General features: G+C 36.1%; 1 protein-coding gene across 4 annotated transcripts in view; it reads right to left on the bottom strand.

Annotated features, from left to right (window-relative positions):
* MICU3 (Mitochondrial calcium uptake 3) overlaps positions 1-27,182 on the bottom strand; it is a 97,215-nt gene that overhangs the window by 6,686 nt on the left and 63,347 nt on the right. For all 4 annotated transcript variants that reach the window (XM_076128267.1, XM_076128265.1, XM_076128266.1 and 1 more), the window contains exons 2-5: positions 2,705-2,843; positions 2,322-2,432; positions 2,187-2,234; positions 994-1,076 (exon numbers count right to left, since the gene is read on the bottom strand). In XM_076128267.1, coding sequence (XP_075984382.1) covers positions 994-1,076; positions 2,187-2,234; positions 2,322-2,432; positions 2,705-2,843 — 381 coding nt within the window. The remainder of the gene's footprint in view (positions 1-993; positions 1,077-2,186; positions 2,235-2,321; positions 2,433-2,704; positions 2,844-27,182) is intronic.

Genomic DNA, 27,182 nt, shown 5'->3' on the forward strand with positions numbered 1-27,182 from the left:
GGCTAAAATCTATTTATTTAGCGTGTGTGTGCACTTATAATATTGTTGAATTATTTAGGCGAAATCATACAAAAGATAGAAATTTCGAGAAAAGCACATAACTTCACAATACGGATTTATTAGTAGCTATACTATCGATACGAGTATAATGCCCGTTTGTATAACATATCCAAACTTTTTAAATAAAAAAGACAGATTCTAGTGCATTAATTAGTGTATTTACATTTCAGGGTGCGATGTTTGTAATAAAATAAATTGAGCATATTTTTTTATAATTTCGCCTCAATAAATCTCAGTGGCTAAACATCAAGTTTGCGTAGTTTAAGTAGCCAGTGCATTTATACACTTAGTGTCTTTTACTGTTCAAGGGATAAATGGGAAACTGTGCATCTGTGACGAGGAATTTCTTAGGACAGGCGTTGTGTGTTTGGGAACTAGTATAATCTAACTTTCGTTTGGATATAAGAGTATTTACGATATGCATTTTGTCTATAAAAAAATACTATTTTAGTTGTGTAAATTAATGCTTTTCTTTATAGAATAGGTTTTTAAGAAGCCATTTCTGCCTTCTAATGGGCACTGTAGCTTTTTGCAGGGGGCGGTAGCGGGTCCAAAGACAAATAGATTAGATAAAAAAATATAAAATTGGTATAACTATACGAGTACATATTATCATTATGTAAAGAGGGTCTACAAAAAGTTGTTTTACAATGTTTCAAGATTTTGTATTTTTTTATAGACAAAATACAAATCGAAAAACATTTTATGAATTGCAGTTTCGCTAGATGTTTTCAGCGAAACTGCTAGCTGAGCTACACTACTGCTGCCAGGATCATACATCTACTACCTAATTTATTATTGTTTGTCAATTTCAAACCTTCTTATAGTAGAATCTACTGTTTACAATTAGAGTAGGAACTAATTTCTACAATAATGTAGCAGTGTAATTATTCTTCATTGTATATTATATAAGGATGTTAGTGCAATACTCACGACTAGGAACTCGTTCTTATCAACCCGCTGGTTGCCGTCCGTGTCGAACATGTTGAACGCTATCCGGAACCCGGATGCTGGCTCTGGAAGCGACCAAGATTATATTTGTACCTTTGTTTACAATGTGTGATAATCCTATTCGCGCGGCTCTGCATGCGTGTAATTTGAAAAAGAGTGTAATACAAGGCCCGATATATGTTGAAGACACTATGCTTTTTAAACTATCTCCATACCCAATTTCTATCATTTCAAAATCGGTACAAAAGTGGCGACACGAAACATCACGAAGGTGTTTAGACACGGGCAGACAGTTTTTGCATTTATAATAATTATTTGCCTTGTTTTCTCACATTGACATTGCGCATGGTGGAGTCAAGGCCTAGCCCTCCCTCATTCTGGATGGATTACCTTGCGTAGCAGTGGGACTTTAATGGGTTAAATTTATTTAATTATTGTCAAAGAAAAACCAAATTAAGTTAAATGAAGATCAAAAACTCTGTCTGTCTGTTACTCAATCACGCTTAAACTACAGTACCAATTTACATGTAATTTGGTATGGAGATATTTTGATACCCGAAAAAGGACATAGGCTACTTTTTACCCCGGGAAAATGACGCATTCCCGTGGGAAAATTCAGGTGGCGGATGAAGTCGCGGGTAAAAGCTAGTAAGTTATAAAATCGTACATTTCTATCCAGTCTATTAAAATAAAGCGAGTAACACAGTACTAATAGTAATATACTAGTAATGTCTCACGTTTTTGTTATTATGTCCCGTTGTGTTATGTTTAGGAGCTGACTTCCTGACCCTACTGCTAACTGTACTGATACTTAATACTTTCTGAAAGTTATCTGTTACGTAAATAGTGTTTTGTAATCGCTACTTTGTAATTGAGTAGCTCGTGGCTTAGTTAACAACAGCCGCGCGGATCGATCTCTGAGGTTAAGCTACGTCTGCCGAGGTTGTTCTGTGGATGGGTGGCCATCTTGTACATATCGAGTTCCTCCGTGTTTCGAAGGACAGGTTAAATTGTGTAATGTGATTATGTGTCTACAGTCGGACGATAGACGATTGGTAACATAATTTCAATAGTAATATCAATGATCATTGATCATCAATGGTCAATAGTCTTTATACTAGACTATAGCTGCATATTAGTCAAAGCTGTCAATCTATTGATATTCATGTACTCACTTGTTAGGATGGAGAGAAGGAAGAGATATTCGGTATACGAGATGATGCCTGGAAAGAAAACATCTTTTGTAAAGAGTATTCTATAAAAAGCATTTTGAAGCTTATTGTTACTGTTTGAAAGTTTATTTTATATACCTTTGTCCCTCATGTTGCGGAACATTTGCGAGGAGCCCTTCTTCAACTGCGGCGTGTGGTCTCGCAGGTACTCAATCTCTTTGGTGGTCAGCACACGACGCTTCAGGCGAGCTGTCGGACAAGGGAAGATTAAGTACATTTTGATCAACTAAATGTTTTGAATACTATTATATTGATTTAAAACAGTGTAGAAACCTAGCAAGAAGATACTTAGTTCCTATGTAATTCAATGGCTTTTGATCAGTATTACAATTTCTGATCAGTATTTCAATTTATTTTTGTTTTTCTAAAACGGCTTCTACAAATCTACAATGTTGTTTACAAATCTCCAACGTGATGTTGGCTTTTTCAGCACGTACTTAGCAGGCCTCATATATACTTACGTCGTGGCTCCTGTTCCACCACAGACTCTAGGAAGTCCTGCGGCGTCATGTACAGCTGGCCGCCGTACTCCACGCTCGCGAACTTGATGAACCGCCTCTCGCGGGATGTCAGCTTCACCGATTTGGCCAGCTCGTCCGGCTGTGACAAGCGAAAGATAGGAGTTAGACATAAATCGAATATAAGTAAATAAACTAAAACTAAATAAAAACTTTAAAACTTTTATAAACTTTCTTTCTTTTCTTTCTTAGTAGGTTTACTGCTATGAGATGTAACATGGCTTTGACCTAATTATACAGAGGTATAGGTTTTTTAACTGAAGACATCAATAAGAGAAGATATGAAAATCAAAGCGACACGTTATCGTGAAGGAAAATCAATAAACAATCGCCAAACATACTGTACCGTGTGTCAAAGCTGTACATATTGCAAGTTACTTTGGAGACCAAGACCAATCAAGTGATTTTTCACGAAAATAAAACTATTTCTTAGGCGGCTAAACGAAGACAAAAGTTTGCATCAAAGATGTTGACCCTATGGGTTTGAAGATAAAAGTCCTATAGTTATCCAATTTCTGTTTTCCAAGATATATGTTAACATTAAAATACTTGTGTAATAGTTAGTATACATCCAGTGGTTCATTGACAAATGATGTGAAAACGTTCAGGAGCGTCGGTTCCGTGTTTTGGCGAAGTGTGGCGAGTGAGATATGTGCGCGGTTTGTATCAAACATCTAAGGTCAATGCACTCGCTGTTGATGTCTGTCACCACCTTATTACTCCGGTGTGAAGAACTACGTAGGTCGGCGATATCGACGCTACTTTGGGAAAAATAAAAAAAAAACTTCAGCAAAAAAAATGTGTACGTGTAAGGTAATAAGAAGTGCTTTATGGCGTAGTCAATTGCTGGACTGAACTACTGAAGACTCCTTATTACTGGCGTTTTAAGGAGATTTCATTAGAGATGCTATAGACAATTTGATACTTACTTCAAATATTGGATGAATTACAAGCGTTAATCTGTAAGTAGCGAAACTGACCGAAACCAACTATTACAAACTGTTTCGCATTAAGCATAAACGAATAGGTATCAGAATAAAATAAAGTCTGTTTATCTTCCAAAAATAGAAAAAGACATGATAATAATCGAATATCAACAATTTCATAGACCATTCATAGTTTTCTATATTACGGTAAAATGCAATCTCAGCAGAGCCGATAAAAAGTTGCCGGTCTATCCGAAACAACTGATCCATACAATCGCATTTAAAAGCGAATTCTTCTTAAAATAAATCAAGTGGAAGCGAGTAACAAGATACCCGGAACAAGAGCATTTTCCACGTTTCTGACTCTCAAAATAATATTTTTGGTAATGTGTTTGTTTCAAACGAGCGAAACAGACGTTTTGCTAAATACGTCCCACTATTTCTGTTGAACTTATTTGTGTTACGCTAAGAATAGTAGTAATGGCTTTTGTAGGGCTGTCGTATGTAATTTAGGGTTAGGATTTCACATTATTTTGGTGAAATTGGAACATTAATGGTAGGATAAAACAATTACGTAATAAATTTACCCATTACGAAGATGGTGTTGAGGGACTCAAAACAATTTCAGGAGAAGTATTTTGACCAATTAATGACTTATGTTTCAAAAATTAAAACAGTAGGTTGCTGATGTGATGATACATAGTAATTAAAATTTTAAAGTAAAGGCTTATTCTGTATCATTTAATGTATGGGTGCGAAAACAAAATATCACCACAAAAGTTATTACACGTAAAAGAAGTAAAGTATAGAAACACCCTGATATTATAGTCCAAAAGACGTGTCTTCTATAATATTGTGAAGTGAACACCCTAAGATTTGACAGTGTGTAATCAATATTAATGTAGCAGGTTGGATGAAGATGTTTTGACATTATGTCGTTGTTTGTTGTTCGCTGTTGTCATCGGCTTGTCAATATTTATACTGAACGCTTGTTCTTTTGTAAAGGTAGTTGTTAAAGACCTGGGATTTAGCCGTCAATATGTAAGACTTTAGCGAAACAAGAAAACTTGAAGACAAAAAGCTGCTACAGTCACCTTTTTTGCGGGGTTTTATTTAGGCTTATGAAAAGAAATAACATCCTTTGCAGTGTCTTGTAGTAGGTAAGGCTTGATACACACATATTCGATTCGGCACGTTTGGTTCGGCAATATTTATCGAATAACAAAATCGACTCGACTCACTTGTTAAGCTTGTGCCGACCGGGTTCTTCTACACATCTGGTTTTGCCGTCTGATTAGGCCGATTAATGGCGAACCGAATATGTCTGCAGCATGCCTTGAAAGATTCTGTATGATACAAGATTATCCATAGTGACGGAGATACTTTAAGATTGTTTCGACGGATATAATCAAAATATCTCAATGCCATTATCAGCGAGGCTCAAAATACGTTGAAATATAAATCTCACAGTGTTGATGTTTGTACAAAATCTTAACAATTCGAATGCCAAAGAAATTCTCCAATGGACGAACAATCCACTCTCGCCAACGTAACGTGCGAAACCTTTCAAGCAAAAGGTATTTTCACTATTATTTCAGACAAACAAAGTTCAAATAAGTTTAACTGAAAGCTAACACTTAATTGTGAATTCCTGAATTCCTGTTTCGTATTATACTTAACAGGAATTTGAGATATTGGACGTAAATCGTGAACTAATATAGCTCCTGTTTGTATAACCTAACCATAGTAAAGGATACGATTACCAGAGTTAGGTAGCGGCAAGTGTCTTATTGCTTAGCGGCTAGCAAGTATAGGTATCTTAGCAAACTAACTTACTGACGATTTGCTATTGAAACAAACTAGGCGTACAAGCATGTTACGTTAGTATTCTCTGAGTGTTATAAGTATATTTGTCAACTACGCAAATTACACAGACAGGGAGATTTACTTTTTATGATAAGCAGAGTTCCCAACCCGCAATTGGCCAGTGTGATGGAGTCAAGGCTTAACCCCTCCATCATTACGGGAGGAGACTCCTGCCCAGCAGTGGGACAGTAATGGGTTAAATTTATTTATGGTGCCTTTGACTTAGTCAACCACCGACTAATTCCGACAATAGTAAAAAAAACCTACCCTTACACATAAATTGTTCACATCCACAAACATTTACCTCAAACGATTAGATTTATAACTCCTTTTAGGGGTGGCACCGTTTATTTATTACTATATTTGAGACAAAACGACTATTAAGTAAGGGACGCCATTTTATTACAACCCTTATTTATCGGCGTGATAAGAGATGTATTTGTCTGTTTAATTTATATCTGTGGTTTTTAGAATTATTTATGGACTTTTTAATATTTGTTCTGTGGCCGAGGCCTGTTCTCTCTTTGGACCGCGATAAGTGATATAGAAGATAAAGTGCCTTTTTTATATACAGTTCATTTAGCATAGAAATTTAAGGTCAGTGTTATGAATTTACTATAAGTTATGTACATACATACATAAAATTACATCTTCTTCTCATAGGGGTAGGTAGAGACCAGAGAACGTTTCTAAAAGTTTCCTTATAAAAATAATTTATTTAGTGATGTGCTTATATTTTGAAACTTTACTACATACAATAGAATGCTGCTTTTTTCTAATACTCTTTACTTTTTAAATTGTGTATTTTTGCTTTTTTTCAGATACAATTTAGAAACTGGTTTTTATTTATGAATTGAAAATTTAAAACAATCCCCTTTTCAGTGAGAAGGCTTAACAACTAATCCCATATCCAAATGATAACCAAGTCCAGTAACAAGATTGTAAAAGTTATTTTTATTTTATAAACTTACATCGTCTAGTCATTTAAGCTTAAATTAGGTAAGAATCTCGGAATTCGAGATACCCAGCTGTAAGTCTGTAAATACTTGTATATTGACACCCTAAAAGTTGTTTCAAAACCTACATATGGTAGGGTGTACGCAACTATAAAATTTCAAGGTCAAAGGTCACAAAACCGGGTTTTTGCGCTTTTTTTGTAATTATCTCATTTCCTATGGAATTTTGCTATTTGTATTCATTATCAATATTGTACAGTATAAAATTCTCTACAAATTTTGATTGAAAAATGTCTTTTTAAGGTGAACCGTTTTCGAGATAGGGGGCGGAGAGCGCGCGGTCATAGGATCATTTCAGGTCAACCGGTGCCTCCGGTCGAAAATGCGCCATAATATAGTTGATGAACTATCGATAAAACAATTATTATAAATATTTGTCAATTTCTATCTCGAAAACGGTTCACCGTAAAAAGACATTTTTCAATCAAAATTTGTAGAGAATTTTATACTGTAATATTGATAATGAATACAAATAGCAAAAAATCCATAGGAAATGAGATATTTACAAAAAAAGCGCAAAAATCCGGTTTTTGTGACCTTTGATCTTGAAATTTTATAGTTGCGTACACCCTACCATATGTAGGTTTTGGGACAACTTTTAGGGTGTCAATATACAAGTATTTACAGACTTACAGCTGGGTATCTCGAATTCCGAGGTGAACTTCCTATAATGACTGGACTAACACTTTCATTTTCCTTACAATTTAGGTTTAAAGAGACCTCAAATCCTTAGATTACCCAAGGTTTCATTTCCCTCACAGCTCAACGGGCCTCAAGTCCTTACCCAAGGTACTGAGTAAACACAAACATCATAAAGTGCTACTGCCAGGTCAGTGTGTCGCCGTCAGACCTGCCACCTTCAACCCTGCACGACACGTACAATGCGTATTCTCTTACATTGATACAGCATCCGATTGTAATGGACGGCGTAGCTTTAGTCTTTAGCTCAGATAGGACTGGACAAATGATGACACATGTTATTGACCAGTAAATGAATGGAAATAATGTAAAGTCAAAGTTCTTAAAAAATGAAGTTTGATTTTATGGATCAAATCAATGTAGTTGCAATATTACGTGATGCTGCTATACATGTAGTTAAGGATTCTTCACTAATTGAAAGTTACACATGCCTAGAGACGTTTTATCATAGAAAGTATGAATGTCATGAGAATCATTTAATGTTAGAAACCGCATGGAGTTGACACCGACAGTGCTAATAAAATATGTTCTTTACAATAAGATTTTAAATAAATTAAGTAGCAATCATAAATAACAGAGGTTTCACTAGCAAAAGTAAGCAAACATTTCCGTTCAATAACGTTTAAAAACATTATCGATGAATACTTCGATCTCTATCACGTCTTTCTGTTGGAAACTTCATCTTATCTTAAGTACCACACCTACTCTTTCTGTATCTCACATATGACTAATTACAAAGTGGTATAAAGTTTCGAACATACGTCATAGAAACAATGAGAGGTGGTCAGGCCATCAGATAATCCCAGCTAACATCTCTTTGAGCCGACAGACCGCGATTATCGTCTTTCAACCTGTTGCACCAAGTCTTGTATGTTATATACTAGCGCCCGCGACTGCGACTGCGAAGACTTTAGTTTAACCGTTTTTACGACATATTTAACAACTGCTCTACTCCTTTAAGCCATAGCGTGATGTTTTATAGCCTATAGCCTCCCTAAATAAATGGACTATTCAATAAAAAAATATTTCTTAATCGACAACCCGAACTTGGCCAGTGTGGCCCATTCAGGCCCTAACCCATCCCTCGTTTGGAAAGAGACCCTTGGCCAGCGGTGGGACAGTAATGGGTAAAAAAATCGAAATAGTAGTTTTTGAGATAAGTGTGTTCAAATAAACAAACAATTTTTCTATTGCTTCTCTACTGCTATTAGTCGTAGCCTGATGTTATATAGCCTACAGTTTTGTGTAATAAGTTGACTATTTAACACCAAATATTTTTTTCAGTTCGAACCAGTAGTTTCTGAGATTAGCGCGTTCAAACAAACAAACATTTGAGCTTTTTATTATAGTGTATTAGTAAATAAGTACCCGACCTTAGATTAGCGGAGAATAACTATAGAATATGGTGTCACAGCTTGTCTGTTTGTGCATAAATGTAGGCAGGAATGTTGTAAAATGTAATGGCTTTGTTTATAAGGTTATAGTAATAATTGTAAATTGTAAAATTATTACGTTCGCGGGGCTCGTAGGTCAATTATAGTAATCCGATATTTGACCGGACTACTAGTTATAATGAAACTGCGCGGGTGTTTGTTTATAGTAGTAAAATTTTTGAACCAACTTGGAACTCGATCATAAGACCTTTGAGAAGTAGAACAGTGTTTATTAAAGTTACACATAAGCAGGTAAATTGGTATTAGAATGTTAGAAAAGTTAAAAAAATAAACCTTTTAGCCCTAACAGAGTACGACAAGACTTGGAACAACTAACTGCAAACAATTATTCGTACCAATTAGAAATCAAACTCATAATTCAATAATATTGCATTATAAGCAAATACCACTTTAACCTTTGCACCATTGAAACTATATTTACTCTCAAGACACTTAATTTAAAACACAAAGATAACCGAGTAACTGACTAATCATAATCATACTACTACCGGCATTGGAAACATCCACCATGCATCATGAACAAGCAACGCCGCGGCACAAACAAGTGCGCGCAAACACACAGCATTCATTAACGTCAGCCGCGTATAATACGCCACTAAATTGTGCCTAATGAGAGGGAGGCTTATCCTTAACAATGGATAGAACTGAATAGATAAATAGATAGATTACAAAATATAGGACACAAGCAGAATTAAAAAAACAACCATTTGTACGTTGTGGAAATCGAACCTGCTAAACAACACACAAGAAAAAGAAGAAGTCACTATTACCCATTGAGTCACTGACGTCTTCACAATAATTTTCACGTAACTTAACTTTCAAAGATTATCAAATGGCTGACTAATCATAATCATATTACTACCGGCATTGAAAACATCCTCCATGCATCATGAACAAGCAACGCCGCGGCACAAACAAGTGCGCGCAAACACACAGCATTCATTAACGTCAGCCGCGTATAATACGCCTTTAAATTGTACCCTAATGGGTAGGAGGCTTATCCTTAACAATGAGTAGAAATGAATAGATAAATAGATAGATTACAAAATATAGGACATGAACTGACCTAAATCAACAACCAATTGCACCTAGGGGAAATCGAACCCGCTACGCAACACACAACAACGAGAAGTAGTCACTATCACCCATTGAGTCACTGACGCCTTAACAATAATTTTCACGTAACTTAACTTTCAAAGACTATCAAATGGCTGACTAATCATAATCATACTACTACCGGCATTGAAAACATTCACCATACATCATGAACAAGCAACGCCGCGGCACAAACAAGTGCGCGCAAACACACAGCATTCATTAACGTCAGCGGCGTATAATACGCCTCTAAATGTACCTAATGAGAGGGAGGCCTTTACTTAACAATGGGTAGTAGTGAATAGATAAATATATAGATTACAAAATATAGGACACAAGCAGACCTAAAACAACAACTAATTGTCCCTGGGAAATGGAACCCGCTACACAACAACGAGAAGTAGTCACTATTACCCATTGAGCCACTGACGTCTTCACAATAATTTTCACGTAACTTAACTTTCAAAGATTATCAAATGGCTGACAAATCATAATCATATTACTACCGGCATTGGAAACAACCACCATGCATCATGAACAAGCAACGCCGCGGCACAAACAAGTGCGCGCAAACACACAGCATTCATTAACGTCAGCCGCGTATAATACGCCTCTAAATTGTTCCTAATGGCTACCAGTTAGAATTAATATTGTTGAATCAGATACACGGTGGCTTTGATTTAATATCAGCCTTGTAACGTATAGAAAGTTGTTGTACACTTTGTTATTGAAAGAGAAAATATTATATTTGCCTTGCAGGAGTGGATCCAGGATTTAATAGAGATATCTTGAGAATGCGATTTTTTGGGGTGTGCCGTTGTTTAAGATATAGGTCGTTATTTTTTACTTCCACAGAATCCTTGCTAATAACAGTATAAACCTCAAAGGATTTTTTGAGTTTCTAGTTTTTCCTTTACCAGCTCGTGAGAGAATGTTCCAAAGATCTAGAGGGGCTTTACATATAGAGTAGTCTAGTGAATTGTCAATTTAATATTGCGCTGACGACATCAGTTCTTTTCGCATTATTTGTTGTTATTAATTGCATTGCAGGTAGACGAAAACGTTTATGTTTAGAAAAACTCTAAGTTACGATAGTATGGTGTAATTGGGCATAATTTCGTGAGTAATAACATTCTTAATACCTTTCCTGCTTTATAGAAGAATCTGAATTTTAAAAAATCTGTATTTAAGAAACCTCTCAAAATTCATTAAGCCTCTTCCTTCATATTTTGTTCTGGTTCCCACGACTCATAAGGTTGATAAAACCAGAAGCTTAACTCTACAGATGTACTCCACCTAGCAGCGATGTTCGCTATGATGCATGGTTTCTGTTCCGTAACATAATTTCATACTGGTTAGATCGCAATGCTTGGTTAATGCACCGTTAACTTACAAACTGTGGTAATTATTCAGTAGGGATTTGCTTATTATAAAGCCATAAATGGTTGGATCTGCCGAATCGTCCTAGCAAAGTACCACTAAGAAAAGGTAAGAGAAAAAACAATTAATAAATAAAATCTATACTAATATTATTAAGCTGAAGAGTTTGTTTGTTTGTTTGAACGCGCTAATCCCAGGAACTACTGGTCCGATTCGAAAAGTTATCGAGGAAGGCTATAGGCTATATAACATCACGCTACAGTCATTAGAAGCGGAGTAGCAACGAAAAATGTTACGAAAACGGGGATAATTTTGACTCATTCTCTTAAGTGACGCAAGCGACGTTGCGCGGGTCAGCTAGTAAATAATAAATATCATTTGACAACTTACACACGGTCATTTGATTCCAAACTAAGCAGAGCTTGTACTATGGTAACAATGTTTTGCTTAGGACCCTAAAAGGACTTATTTCAAAAAAAAGGAAGAGCATAAGTTTTTACAAACAGACGATTCCAATTGACATTCGGACTTAGAATCTAAAAAGAAACATTACAGAAATTCGAGCAGCAACTACAAAATTGTGATATTTTTAAGCACTATAATATTGCAAATATAATTTTCAGAAGAAAATCCTTATTATTTGTAAATACTACAGACTTATAGACCACCAAGTTTGTTAAAAGATTTCAAGATAAACTTTGGTCGTGTGACGCAACGAACTATTAAAATATTGTCCACAACTTACACATAATGTTCGTAATCACTTCATAACAAGCCTCTTTCATACAAAACTCGTAATACAAACCAATAACAATAAATATCTATTCAACTCGCTACTAAGTACTACTAGGGTAAGGTCTAATGCAGACAAACAGGAATAAAATCGGTTTAAAAGTCAGTACAAATGAATCCCCGGTTTCTAAGTATATTTAGCGGTAGTTTATCCATTCAATAGAGTTTTTTTGTATGAGTTTCATGGCTATTGAATAGATAAACTACCGCTAATTGTACCTCAGAAACCATGGGTTAAGCTTTTTGTTAGACAACTTCTACTTCTAATTCTTAAACACACTTTATACTTTGATGGGTGGTTTATTAATCTATGAGCAGAGCTTCTCTGTGCTTCAGATGGTATTTTAAAAGTCTGTATAGGTTGTTATCGGATAGGATATTAGGATAGGAGCAGTTATCCCCCGGTTTCTGTTAACTGACAAACTTTTTTTTTAAGAATTTAATCGCTATTAAATAGATAAACTACCGCTAAATGTACCTACCTCAGAAATGGGGCTAAGTAATGCGAAAAACTTTCGACGGGCTGGAACAAGATCGATTAAACACTAATCAATCATAAAAAAAGATTATGAAACGATATATTTTTATTTTAGGCAATTTACACAAACGTTGTCAAAATATTAACGGTCAAAATTGTATTCGTTTTTTCACCGATAGAAAATTATAGTCTAACTGGTATCGGCCGATATCCTATAAAAGTCGGTTCCTTAATAAAAATTGTCCATATGCATAACACCTAAAATGACTGCACAACATAAACACACGAGCATTCGACCTCTCACACAATACATGTCATAGGTAGGCGACACACGGCACGTAAATCACCCGCACCGAGCCATTAAGTCCAGCCCTGACTTGTTCGGCTAATACGAAACAAAATGTTTGTACAATGCGTTTAAAAGTGTCGCGCCACGATTTATGGGTGCAACAGGGACGCATTTTGTGGTTTGGATATTAGGTCATTAGGTTCAAACAATTACTTTTGTAAATAAATTTTGTTCTTTTAGAGGGTGTTTTCCGAAATTAATTAAGCGATTTAACTCTTTGAATGAGACACGGTACAATTTCTATTGTTTTATTTAAGTAAATATTTTAACTTCCGTGACATTGCGACAAATCATCTCAGGTCCCTTTTGAGCTAATAAATCAAGCAAATCAAAAGTAAACTTGATCGTTTCATAATTATTAAGTGGTCATTTGATTTTGACCTAAGCAGTAACGGCCTGTCAGCCATTGAAAGGGCGAAGTTCGCTAGGAAGGCCTACAACGAGACCTGTAGGATTGCTATGGATGAGACAAGCGCAGGATCTTATTACGATGTACTGAGGGGGAGGCCAATTGAGTATTGGCCACGTTTTCACGTTTTCATTAAAACCATATTCAAAAATACTAAGCTTGTACTACGCAGCTTTGCTTAGTTTGGAATCAAATGACCGTGTGTGAAAAAAAAACGTTGTAATTCAGCCCTGTACGACCTTTAGTTCCCACAATCCATCCCTCGTCGTAACACCGGCGCCTGCGCACGTCGCGCTATTACCTTGTTCCACGCAGAACATGCGTTGTATATGTTAATACACTTAATACTGAACATTTCATAACTTGGCTGCTTTGTTTCACACGTGCATAATATCACATGTTGCATTGGAAAGTGATCTTGAGCTTTTATGGTGCGTATTGTTAAGGCTTTTGAATAATATTGTTTGATAATAGTGATAGTCTAGCTTACTAGGCTTTAGTGTTTCAGTCTGACATAATAATATGAACTTCGTTTCGGGTTTTAGTACTACCATATAGTCTGTAATCTGTTTTCTACAGACTGTACTATTTACTGCTTTCTTTTCGGGCTTTTCAATTCCTATTTTGCTGTGAGGAATTCTTGGTAGTAGAGCATTAGCAGATCCAGTGGGATAGACATGATAATGATGGTAATTAATGAATTAGCAATAGATGCGGCCGATAACTCTGTGAATAAAATCATGATACAAGGGAAGAAGGGGTCGTATTGTCCCTGTTCATGTCTTTCTTACTCCATTACCACACATACATGTTGGGATACTCGTAAAAGATTTATTTATTTTCACGACCATCTTATCAAATGTCCTTTATATGAGGTTTCTCAATACTTCTGCTAACTTCATTAATACCAGTAATTTCATATACCAATTGCCAAGCTCAAGTAGTATAAACATTTAATAAAATTAATGTTGCAGTCTACTTGTATTTTGTTGTTTTTTGTATGACATTACTGCAATATTGATCTACTTCTGTCGGGGCCGTGTTGAAATGTTATTTATCATTTATTTATTGAATTACTAGAGCATATGAGTTGGACATTAAATAGTTTGGAAATCGTCGAGAAAATGAAACAGATTTTTTTTAACGCTGATGATGCAGTACTTGTAAAAAATACATTATTCTTTTGATATGATGATTGTTTAATGTAATCTTGAGAGCTGGTCTTCCTGATTTTTATAATAAAATTGTAAATGACGGTCTTACAATTCGATGGAAATAGGCGGTTGGAGATAGAGTGAATAGGGCGGGATTGTGATGTGCCAAAATGCTATAACTATAGCCAATAGCAATATAGTAAATGTATTCATCTACAAAACAAATAGTCGCTAATAATTGACAAGTGCCAAGTTCTAGCGCGGACACGGCCGCTTAGACATGATGATAATAATATGGCGTAATTGTGTTGATATCTTTACGCTTTTAATACTGACAAGTAAATATATTGAGCTTTAATTGCCTGATTAGTACATCAGTCGACTAAGTGACACTGTGTCTACGTTTTATTTGACTCCTACTTAAGCAATTTGTGTTCAAGACGTTATATTATAAGTCCACTTTGCGTTTTTTCGTTTTTTCGTTTATCAGACAGATCGCTATTCAATCTACCGGATTAGTAATCTGATACTTAGCTATAAGTGGTGAAATAGTCGGGATTATTACGTAAATCACTTAGCATAATACAAGCTGTCATTGTAATCAGCTTTTCACGTCTACATCGTAACAATATCTAGATCGAAACGTTCTGAGTCTGCCTACTTGTCTCGCTGTGGCAATCGGAATTTTGTTTCTTAGTGAAATATTTATAGATCTGTCAAGTCTATTTCCTCGGTGTTTGGTAGTAATTAATTATGTAAGAAATTCATTAGTTACTTATTTGCGAAATTCAGACAAAGTGCGGTGGTAAAGAAAATCTTAATAGTAATACGATAAAGCAAAAATAAATTTTCTTAAACGCGCTAATCTCTAGAACTACGAATTCTTCTATATTTTATCTAGCCTTATTATTTATGTGCACAATCTGACAAAGGGCTTCGTCTTAGTTACAGCAATTTAACTCCACCTGAACAAATTACACACTACAACCTTCCTCCAGAATCATATTATCTATTGGTGAAAAAACCACTCGAAAATATGATTAGTAGGTTTTGAGTTCATCGGAAACAAGTAGACAGACAGATGTGGATAGAATAGGAGTACCTAATATTTTATTGTACATCAACTTGTAATTAAATCTATTCTCTACACAAAAAGCTCGATACTTGGGTACCTCACGAGCTCACTAAAAGAAACCGAATAAACTCATTTGTGATTCTTGAAGCCAAAGAGATTTTATTACAAGTTCATACATACTATAACGCGAAAAGACTTTTTCTCCAACCTAATATGAAGAAATATGCATCGATCTGTAATAAAGCAATTACAGAACAGTGACGTCACAAATCCAAGTTCACTTCACTTTCCCTCGCACCTAGCACTTATCGCCCTTATTTAATTAAGTTAGAAAAAGGCCTGTCGACCGGTACCGTGTTCACATCAATCAAACGAGCTGATTCCGGCAATAAACGGCCCACATAAAACCTAATCGATTACAGATAACGACTTGTATTCACATACAAATTCGATTCAATGTGTAGGGTACTTATACCAGTTGAGGCGCCCATAGCCAGTTGCGCTCACCGGTCGGTAAAAGATCTGTGGGTTAAGCAACCCTTGGCGCGGTCATTCCATAGATGGTTGACCGCATAGTGGTATTTAAACTGGGCGTCTCCGTGCTTCGGAGGGCACGTAAAATGTCAGTCCCGGTTGTTACTAAGATAACAGTTGTTAAGCCACGTCTATGGCCTTCGGGCGGCTTGAACAACTTTGACACTAGGTTGACCACTAACCATACGATGAAGAAGAAGAAGAAGACTTATACCAGTTACTAGATCCTACTAATTCTACTAATATTATAAATGCGAAAGTTTGTGAGAATGTATGGATGTTTGTTATTCTTTCACGCAAATACTACTGAAACGATTACTATGAAATTTGGTATATAGGTAGCTGAAGACCCAGAATAACACATAGGCTTTTATCTCGGAGTTCCCGAGGGATTTACACGGGAAGGATTTCCACGCGGACGAAGTCGCGGGCTGCCTCTAGTATTGAATAACACTATTAAAAGATTAATTGGACAATGTAAAAATTTAAAATATTTTTTAAATTGTATTTTTTTCGGGAACTAAAGCGTCCTAGCTTATAATTACCTTTGAGTTTATTACGTAGGTTAATTTGCTTTACTAGTAGCAAAAGTACTACACACATTTTTAAGGAAAAATGCTGTTCAGCTTTATTTGATTATTTTCTTATGTGTAATTTACAAGACACGTTTATCATAAGCGTGTCTTGTATGGTTGTAAGTTTCTAGTCCTAAATTATGTATCACGAAGGTCTTTTTCACTAAATATAAAATAATATTACCATATTTCGAAAGAAACTGTTGATTTTTTCTTACCGGATCAACAATGTATCTTTTACCCTAAATATAATGGCGTTTCACAACATTTGAACGAACGAGATCATTGATTTCATATTTATTTACTTTTTAGTTATGATCGGAATGCCGTACATAACTTAGTTCGTATATCTATTTGTACCAATTATAATAAAGGACCTGGCTTTGTAAGGACATTAATGTATGAAGCAAACAGTCGTTTTATAAAAGCGTATTCATTGCGCATATAGTGCGCACATAGTGTTAACGCCTTCAGCTCAGCTAGTTTAATATTTTACTTATACTGGCAATCACAACTAAGTAGTTTTAGGTTTATTATAAAAAATAATTTTGCTAAGTCGGTGATTTCAACTCTCCTTAAGATGTGTGGTCTTCTTAAAATCAGCCACAAACTATTTGCCAAACACACTCGTAATCACTACAATTCCAGCTACCCACAAAGCGTAAAGGAAACAGTTTAACGCCTATAAATAGGTACAAACATGCTGCAAACGTGTTCAGCCGCAGTGGAGTCTGTTCCGAACAATTGTCTCCTTGACGCGCGACGTCTTCCGTACACAGGCCGAATGAGGAGTAATGAGATCTCATTTGTTGCTGTTTTAAGTAGATTGAGATAGTTGTGTTATTTGACGTTACTAATTAATTTAGGTTTATCTTTAGGAAAACAATGGTAGAGTTTAACAATTTAGTAGAGTCTTGACTGCCTTTGTGGTGCGGCAGTGTATGCGACTGCTTTTCAGAGGTCTCAGGTTCAAACCCTGGATGAGCCAAAAAGTCCTTTTTGAGTTTAGGTTTTAAGAATTTCTCTGAGATTGCTTGGAGTTAGGAACTTGAGTTCGTAAACCTTCGTGCCTCGGAGAGCACATGCTAGAAAAGAAGGTTATAGATACCTAGATAGTAGGAGTGTTTATTTTCCCTTTTCAAAAAATAGCGAAGGTATTTATGGTTTGGTATAGGAAGCGAACGAAAGAAAGCGGATACGTATCAAATAATAAGGGCACAACATACATGGCAGATAACAAGGGTACATCCAACCCAAGTTATACTTTTTCAATGATACACATTTATTATGTGAAAACAGACAGAGAAGAAGACGATTGTGAACTTGCATTCCATAAATTGGTCGATTTTGTAAGATAGAGGCCTATTCAACCCATCATATCAACAGGGATTTGAGAAGCGAATGAAAGACAGCGGATACATGTTAAATAACAAGGGCACACCCCACCCCAGTTATACTTTTTCAATGATTGTGGATGACATTTATTATGTAAAATCAGACAGAGAAGAAGAAGACGATTGTGAACTTGCATCCCATAAATTAGTCTATTCTGCTCTGTAAGAAAGAGGTCTATTCAATCCATATCAACAAGAAATCAAACCATTACGTAAGAGGAAATCCGAATTATCCAAAAAATCCCGTGAATTAGGAAACACATAAACGTAAGATTCCTTCACAGTTCACTTGCCTCACCTTGTTCTACTTCAATACAAGGGCCGTTTGTTCCTCTATAAAAACGTGTTTGCTTACACAGTGCGCTGGTCAAACGCTAATTGAAACTAAAAGGATCTCGGCTTGGCACGCACTTGCGAATAATAACCGTTTGTGGATTGATTTAATATCGAGTATTTACATTTATTTTGATTTGTTGAAACATTTATTTGTGTTTCTTTGGAATAAAGAACGATGTGTAGAAAGTAAGTCTTCGATTTGGGACATAAGACGATTAAGCAAATTGCAGTAACTTAAATTATTAACAATACAAAAACAAAACTTTTCTGAAATCCGCGTCGAAATCGCAAAGATAATCGCGCAAAAACAAATAAATATACATAAACGGAGAATCTCCTTTTTTTTAAGTCCGTTTTAAAAACCACCCGTTATTCCCATGGGAGTAGACAGAAAACGAAGATCGGATTTCTTTTAACCTCTTCTGCTTCATCTTATTCACATTTAACTATTCTAAACATCCTGTCCTGACCATTGATAACAACTTAAACTATCAAGAAGAATCACGCACTAACCCTTCCTTATACAATTTACAAACATATGAGCTAATTGAATAGTCAGATATCATCTTTGAACGAACCCTTAAACAAAAATCTTCATAATGAATACAAATCTCGACAAAAACATTGTTTACCACTTGTGGTTTACAAAGACAGCTGTAACGAAAGATCTTCAAGCATTTCCCAATACACCCTAAGCTCTGTCAACTGTTAATACCAGTCAAAAGCAACTAATTACAGAAATAATCCCACAAGTAAGGGTTGAGGCGTCAAGATTATTACGTGACAAGTAGGGTTAGAAAGAGATGGCGAGATAAATTTGACACTACTAAAGATTGGTCTCAAATAGCTTTAGACAGAGATAGTTGCAAAGAGGGAAGGGAGGTCTTTGCCTTGCAAAGTGACAGTATGGGCTGATAATAAGTAAGGTTAGGCACCTCACCCACGGCGACTTTTTGTAGCGATGCAAACGCGCGTTTGCCAAACGCGTGTTAGTCGCCTTTGCGACGCGCTACTGCATCGCGACTGTATTGATACAAGCGCGACCGCGTCGGGCGACATCGGGGAGAAACGGAGGGGGAGGGGGGCGGCGCGTGAGTGGGAACCGCGACTGAATCGCGTTTGCATCGCGACTGAATCTGGGCCCGTGGGCGAGGGCAGACAGCTAGCGACCGCTTTGCGTCTGAATCGATGCTACGCGCGACCGCATCGCGTTTGCATCGCTTCAAAAAGTCTCCGTGGGCGAGGGCCTTAGGGAACCCCTAGTGCCTGTCAAGTGTCATTTATTTATATATCAGTGTAAGGGTCTCTCCAGGGAGCGTCAACTAATTGCGTCCTGACATGTGTCAAATTAAAACTTGGTACACATAAAGTTTGCTTTTTACTTCAAAGACGGTGGTAAAGTAATGTCATGTTGAGGACGTGTTTAGGAGTTCGTTCTTTTGCATTGATATAGTGTAAACAAGATACTTGGGTGTAAATGTGAAGTACATTTTGCAATGTGATGTGATATTCAGTAAGCCGATTTAAGTAAATATTGGATTATCAAATGATCTTTGATTTTAGATCCAAGTTCGCCAATAAATTAGAAATTGTTATTTGAAGTAGGTCGGATCTGGTTATCAAAGCACAAGTTCTGGTTACTTACGTTCTAGAATCAGATGACTGCGTGTGAATTGTTTAAAAATATTGTTTTATTTGAATCTAATCCTGGTTATATTTCACGTAATAAAATCACCGGAGCAGTTTATAATTTGTTTATTGGAATTCAATTCTTCTTCCATGACGTCATGTCATGCTTCCATCTTTTGCATCATATCTACAAGCAGCTCCAATGACGCCAGAAACTAAGTTTATCTTGGTTTTACTACACGGAAACCGAAGCAAAACATAAAGTTCCGTTTACATTCCTTCGTCCAAATAAACAGTACAAAAGGAATCTTCAAGTTTATGTCCCTATAACGTGGTATCAAGGTGCTTCTCGAGGCTACCTCGCAGGACTGGAAGGTAATCAAAATATAGTACTTTCTGCGAGAAAGTCTAATGCACTACAAGACTGTTTAGATAACAACTAAAGTGTTATAATACTCGTTACCGGGGATGTTGGGACGCTGTCATCTATCCGAAATTAATAACTGTATCCGAATGAATTTAATCTCCTCAAAATATTTTTGTTAATTTTAGCAAAATATTTTTACAGTAAGATATTTGCCCAGTTAGGAGGTGAGTTACCGTAAACATATCTAAAATTAGTACATTCATATATTTTTCTTTTCATAATACTACGACATAGGATGAAGCAACTCAATATAAAATGCAAGTTTGCGTTAACCCTTTTATAACAGAAGCAATAAAAATCCAACCACCAAATCTAGCCAAAACTTTCCCATCACCTGGATTTCGTGGCCCAATGTAAAGACAATCCTAAATGTAACTTCCTGACTCCGGGAAATGACTGAGAAATTATTAACAGAAAAACGCAGTAACAACTTTTTGGCTCGACCTGGGATTCTAGCCCGGAACCTATGCGCGGCAGTCGCATTATCTATCGAACCACGGAGGCGGTCATATCTTTAGCCGATATTGCAATACCATCATGATATAATTAACTTATCATTATCCGAATCCATATCCGATTCCTCCCCACATCCTTACTCCTTACTTCAAAGGCAAGTAAACATAGACACGATAAATAAGATATTATAAACACTTTCGCGAATATTATCTAAATATTGAACGTGTGTTAGATTGTTTGTGGCGCGTTTATCATTAATCTGTTTCATTGCGGAAGAGGTGTAAGCCGTAACGTTCGCTTTTATCTCGTGTTAAAGGTTTTTGAACTAAGATAAGAGTTACCTAACAGGTGCTGAGGGTCGTTTTGATATACCTACATATTGTTTTAATATTATTGCATCGTTATATGAATATGCGTGTTGTGATTATTTGTAATGTTTCTTAAGTATGTGTGCTTTTAGATCTTCGTTCTAAGAGGGGTCGTGTTTTTATACAATATTTCAGAGGATAGTTATACTATAAGTTATATGGTAAAATAAATAAGTTTTAGCCCCCTATTACATCAACCTTATCAGCAGCGTAAAGTTGGTATAGCTTTGCCTTCACATTCGGGTGTAAAGCCGGGTACTGACTGAACGAGCAGCCTCGCGAGGCAATAAAGTCTCTTTTCTGTCAGATCGAAATGAGCGGTACCGAGATATTGGCTCGCGAGGCTGCTTTTTCAATCTGTTCGCGGCTTAAGGCTTGCTACGCACATTTTCGGTTCGGAAATATTGATCAAATATCAAAAGCGACTGTGCCGATCGGGTTCATCTACACACATTTGGTTTTGCCGTCTGGCTAAACCGATTAACGCCGAACCGACTATGTCTGTAGCAAGTCTTGTAGTACCTAACACAAAATATTTACGCCAAAAAGTGAGTACTTTGATTAATATTATACAGGTACAGAGGTTTAAAGGTTCACGCAGTGCATGTCCCAGCACCTAGCCTATAAGTTAACGCAAACTCTCCTTAACAAATTATGATTGATTGATGAAATCCATCGACGTCGTAGGCATTAGAAAGTGACATGCACTATGGCTTCTGCTTTATTGATTTATATTAATACTTAACCCGGTAGAGAAAACTAAACGATGAATACACATATTCAAAGAGATGATATTAATGTTTTAACAATTTTACAGTCACAACTATTGAAATGTTACATGAGTTTTACATTTTAGAGGACGCAATTTTATTTTTGAATCATGTGTTGGTCAATAGAAGCTTAACTTGAAGTTTGTGGGGTCTCCACCCTAGTCTCCGGCCGCCATCTTGGAAAAGGGGGTGGAAACACATTTTTCGCTATATCTCGGAAACTATGCGTCTTACAATTAAATTGTAAAAGTATAATTTGTAGCAAATTATTTTTCCTACAAATATGTTTAACTAGCTGACCCGCGCAACTTCGCTTGCGTCACATAAGTGAGAATGGGTCAAAATTTTCCCCGTTTTTGTAACATTTTTTACTGGTACTCTGCTCCTATTGGTCGTAGCGTGATGATATATAGCCTATAACCTTCCTCGATAAATGGGCTACCTAACACTGAAAGAATTTTTCAAATCGGACCAGTAGTTCCTGAGATTAGCGCGTTCAAACAAACAAACAAACTCTTCAGCTTTATAATATTAGTATAGATAACTTTTTGCCCTAAATTAACAATTAAAGAAGTCATTGAAATTTAAATTAAATCAAACTGGCTATTTTAATCGAATGTCAGTCATGAGGAAATTATTCCTATATTTATGTTCTTCGGTATACTTAGTAGTCCCATATGTTGTTAGCTTGTTAAACTGTTAGCCGGCACCCGGTGACCGACATAACTTAATGACAACGGTTATCTAAATGATGATTAGCTAAACCCGTCTCGTTTACGCCGACACCACTTACTATGGCAACTCGATACATTTCGATATTATAGCTATCGTTATATTATCTTTATAATAACAGTTTATTAAACGTCTCGACCTGCACTTGGCTTAACGAGGCGAACTAAAGACCTAACTAAGAGAAGGAGATCCCTACCCAGCTGGGTACTAGCATTTGTTTTTGACTTTTAGCCGTCATGTCGATGTTCTGCGACCAATGGTCGTGTTTTCGATTCCACTACGAAGCAAATATTTTGTACATCAGGTCTGGTTGTAAATTGTGTTCATTGATTGTGTGTATGTTTGTTAAAGTTCTTCGATATAAGAGTAGATAAAAAAATCACTATATTTTTGTTGCTGTGTTCAGGTTAAACTTCGTGGCTGTTGTTTATATGTATGTTAAGGTCCTGTCCGAATCTAACTTAAAATAAAGAAGAAAGAAAGAATATTTTTAAAATTTGAGTTATTAATACACGAACTAATCGTAAATACATTTCTCGTTCAGTTAGTAGTAGTCGATAATGATAGGTTTGTGGATGTAGCTAACTAAGTGCTAAGATTGATTGTAATTCCTAGTTGCAGATGACCGGCCCGGCGCATTGACATCAATGACCCAGGCTCACGCCGTCAAATGCTGTCATAAAGATGTGATGATGGAGATGGTCGATGGTTAATTAGATAATAAGAAAATATAAGCAAATGTACAATTAAAATTGAAACAAACGGGTAACTTTTGGGAATAGTTATTATATGTATACCTGCTGTGGGACGTCGCCAACCCAAGAAAGGATGGCGTGACGATCTAGATGCTTTTGGTAATGATTGGACACGCATAACAGGAGGTAGGGATGATTTGAAAAAATGGGAAAGGCCTTTGCCCAGCAGTGGGATAGTACAGGATAATAAAAAAAAAGATCTAATCTTATTACTGTTTTGCATCATATGATGCGGCCATTACCTGTTATAAGCGGTTAGGCATATTCAAGTGGGACTTATGGACTTTTTATCTTAGAACATGATTTTCAACCGCATACGATTACAAATGCTCGATTATAAGGCCATTTACATCTACTAAGTAAGTATGGCGTATTAAACACTTTCTACAAAATTGAATATTCATGTTAGTGCATGTATTTATACGCAGGAAACCTTTCGGAGAGCTTCAATATCTTTTATCGACTATTTTGATGAATGCGCAATTTCGTATTACATTCGTACTTTATCACTGCCTTTTCGGGGCCTGTTTATTTGTTACTAGCTTCTAAAAGATTTCTCGGGGTTAAAAATATCTTCTGTTATAATTCAGTTGAAACTTTCTCTATATTATATCAAAATTATTTTAGTTTTGGCGTGATTCAGTCTGACAAACAATCAAAGATCCAAACGAATGTCTAGAACATTGGTTGCATTTACCAGATATCTGAAAAAAAACACCATACAACATCAGTTTCAGAGTATTAGTAAGAAGTAGTAGTAAGTAGAATTACGAAAAAATATTCCAATAGTTTCAATGACCTGTCAATAAAAAATAGTTCTTTAATGACTCATGTGTTTCAATGATTGTAATTCAGAAGTGGGAAACCCCAACGCAAATCAATTGAACACTATAAGCAGCAGCTTTTTATGATGTTCTCTGCAAGAAAACAGTTCAATCGAGTTCAGTGATATAAAAAATATGTAATAGAAAAAGATATTTACTTATATCTATTTTGAGAACACTGCAGGAATAGTTTTTGTAGCATTTAAGTGCTTTATAATTTTCGTTTTTGTATCGCTATTAAACCGAACTAAATTATTAATTTCGCTTGAAAATTTCATATTTTAAAAATCTCTTTAAATTAAAAAAAAAGCAAGAGCCTTATTATAAGCAACTAAAATCAGTCAAGAATCAAACATTACAAAGTTTTTCGGCAAAGTAGCATGCCTACTGGAACATATTCTGAAGAATATAGGGATTCAAAAGATTGAATATGTATAGGAACTCATTTAACTGACTCTACAACGTAGATCTTGCTGTTTTATTTCTTCAAAGAATCGGAAGTCTAAAGACTAAGGAATCACAAGTATCTGTGTAACAATCGAGAGTTTCGCGGTTTTGAATTTCACTACACATTTCCTGTCGACTTCTTGTAATTGATCACATTGCTTATTAATTTCAATAATATGCCTATTTAACCCTCATGAAAGTCTTTACACTCCTGTCAAAGACCATCATCCAATACATCCATAATTCCTGACCTTCCACTTAGTACCCATTCACATCGCAAGGGCTGTCCCAAGTCATATTTCTTGAGCCGTTCAAGCCATCAAATTATGTATGTATTCATATTTGTACAAGTCACATAGGCACTTGATGGCTGTTCTATCATTACTGTAAGACTAGTCACTTACTAGAGATGAACGAAGATATGCATGTAGCAATGCTGTGAAAAATTGTGAGTGGTTTTACTAGGCTATCACGTATCTCAGTTGACAACTATTCGAAAGCCATCATGCTGTACATTGTTTTCTCCTGTAAGTTAGAGTGAAAAACTCGTTACGTCAAAGCAGCAATGTACTGAATAGTGACCATCAATTTGACATACACTAGTTGTCAACAGAGATACATGATACGCACAGAAATATGCTAACAGTCAATGATGTGCTAATGAGTAGTTCGAAAATAAGTTGCTGTGCTCAAAGTGTGTAAAATTTTCCTATTACATAATCTTCATAACTCATTCTTCCCTTGCCTTTTTATTCCGATCTGTTGAGCTGTTTTCAGTAGAACTGTTTCAAGTTCAAAGTTCCAAAGAGGCACGGTACATGTGCAATTACCAGTAATAAGACCTATAATTTTCAGTTGGTAAAGTTACCATGACTAAGTTAAGATGCCAAAGTCGACTGTAAGTTGAAAAAGTCAAGTTAAGTAACTCTCTTAGGTAGTAAAAAACACATCTCTCGCAACGCATCCTCGTACATCTTTTATAGAAAAACAGCCTAATACGACCATTAACAAGTGCACATTTAAACCGGTATAGTGTCGATGGAAATTTGTCTTATTAAACAAGGCTATGGTTAGCGTTGCGGTGGCCTCTTACTGGCCCTTACTAGGTTAATGGGGAAATTCTGTGATAGCAGATCTGTAGGTTGGGTTTCCGGATGAGAAAAGGGCTTTTCGGAGCCGCGTTGGGAAATTGCGGACTAAATGAAATAGTAAATTTACTGTCGATTGTGTTTAATTAAACGTTTGCTCGTAAATATTTGGGTGGCAATTAGAATGGCGATATTTGTGGGGCAGGAGATGGCATAGGGTGGAACTGTTTGAAAGGAGAAAGGGAGACCTTTGTTCGGCAGTTGGTAACATAATTGGGTTGTAAAAAACATAGAATTTAATCGTACCTACCTAAAATTGAGTCTTCTATTTTTTCAAGTCAGGCAAGCAAAGATAGTATGACGATGCTTTTTCACTTTCATGGAAATTACAGTAAAATAATATTGTTTTTATGTTGCACCTCAGTCTGTAAGTCTAAAACAATAATTTTAACTTAACAACACATCACAATTAGTAAATGTGTGTATATAAACTACATACATTATTGATTTTATCATTGACATGTCGAAAATCACACGGCAATAAGAATTGGTCTCACGAATGGTAGCCGCAAGTAATGTGTACACATTGCAATGAGGAAAACTTCAATAATGTTTTTGGCCATTTTATTTCTTTAATAACGGTAATGTGTAAATACTAGTCTTATAAAGAAGATTTTTTACTTAAGTTTCGACCTACTTCTGCTTGCTGAGTTGACTCTCCTTAAGAGCAATATCAGTTAGCAAAAGCGACTGCCTCCGTGGCGCAGTGGTTTAGGTCACCAAGCCGCTACCATTAATGCGTCGGGAGGTCGTGGGTTCAATTCCCACACAGATTTCGGATGTGGCTGTACTTTGTATCCCTTGTTTGTAAAAGTCCCCGCGACACAACAGCAATTCTTTGTGCGAGAGTTGTCTTAAAAAAAGTGCATTTGTGTCATACATTCAGGAGCTATAAACCATTCTCTTTATAATCTAGTTTACTTCTGCACCCAGAAAATATTTTCCACCTGGTATTAAAATGGCTTATCCTGATATGACAAAGTATCTCAATCCACAAAGATCAACTATCAGCAATCAGTTTATCTCAAAATCACCCCCATTTCAAATTGCGTTAAAGAAATGGAAGGAAATCGAGAGTGGTGTTATTTATAGGTTAAATTACAAGGCGGTGGGCAGGCGCCGATATCCGCCATTAGCACGGCACGACCGCAGATCGCATACGATACGAGATTTATCGTACATCGACGAGTTAATACGCGTTATGATGGAGATCGTAAACTTATAGCGAGCTAATGTAAGGCATGTTATTGTGGGGAGCTGCTTTGTACTTGTAGAGTTCAAATTGTATGTGATTTTTATGTTTTAAATTCTTCTTCAGCTACTTTGTAGACTG

The sequence above is a fragment of the Anticarsia gemmatalis genome, chromosome 21 (genome assembly GCF_050436995.1).
Source record: "Anticarsia gemmatalis isolate Benzon Research Colony breed Stoneville strain chromosome 21, ilAntGemm2 primary, whole genome shotgun sequence".
NCBI classification, from domain to species: domain Eukaryota; kingdom Metazoa; phylum Arthropoda; class Insecta; order Lepidoptera; family Erebidae; genus Anticarsia; species Anticarsia gemmatalis.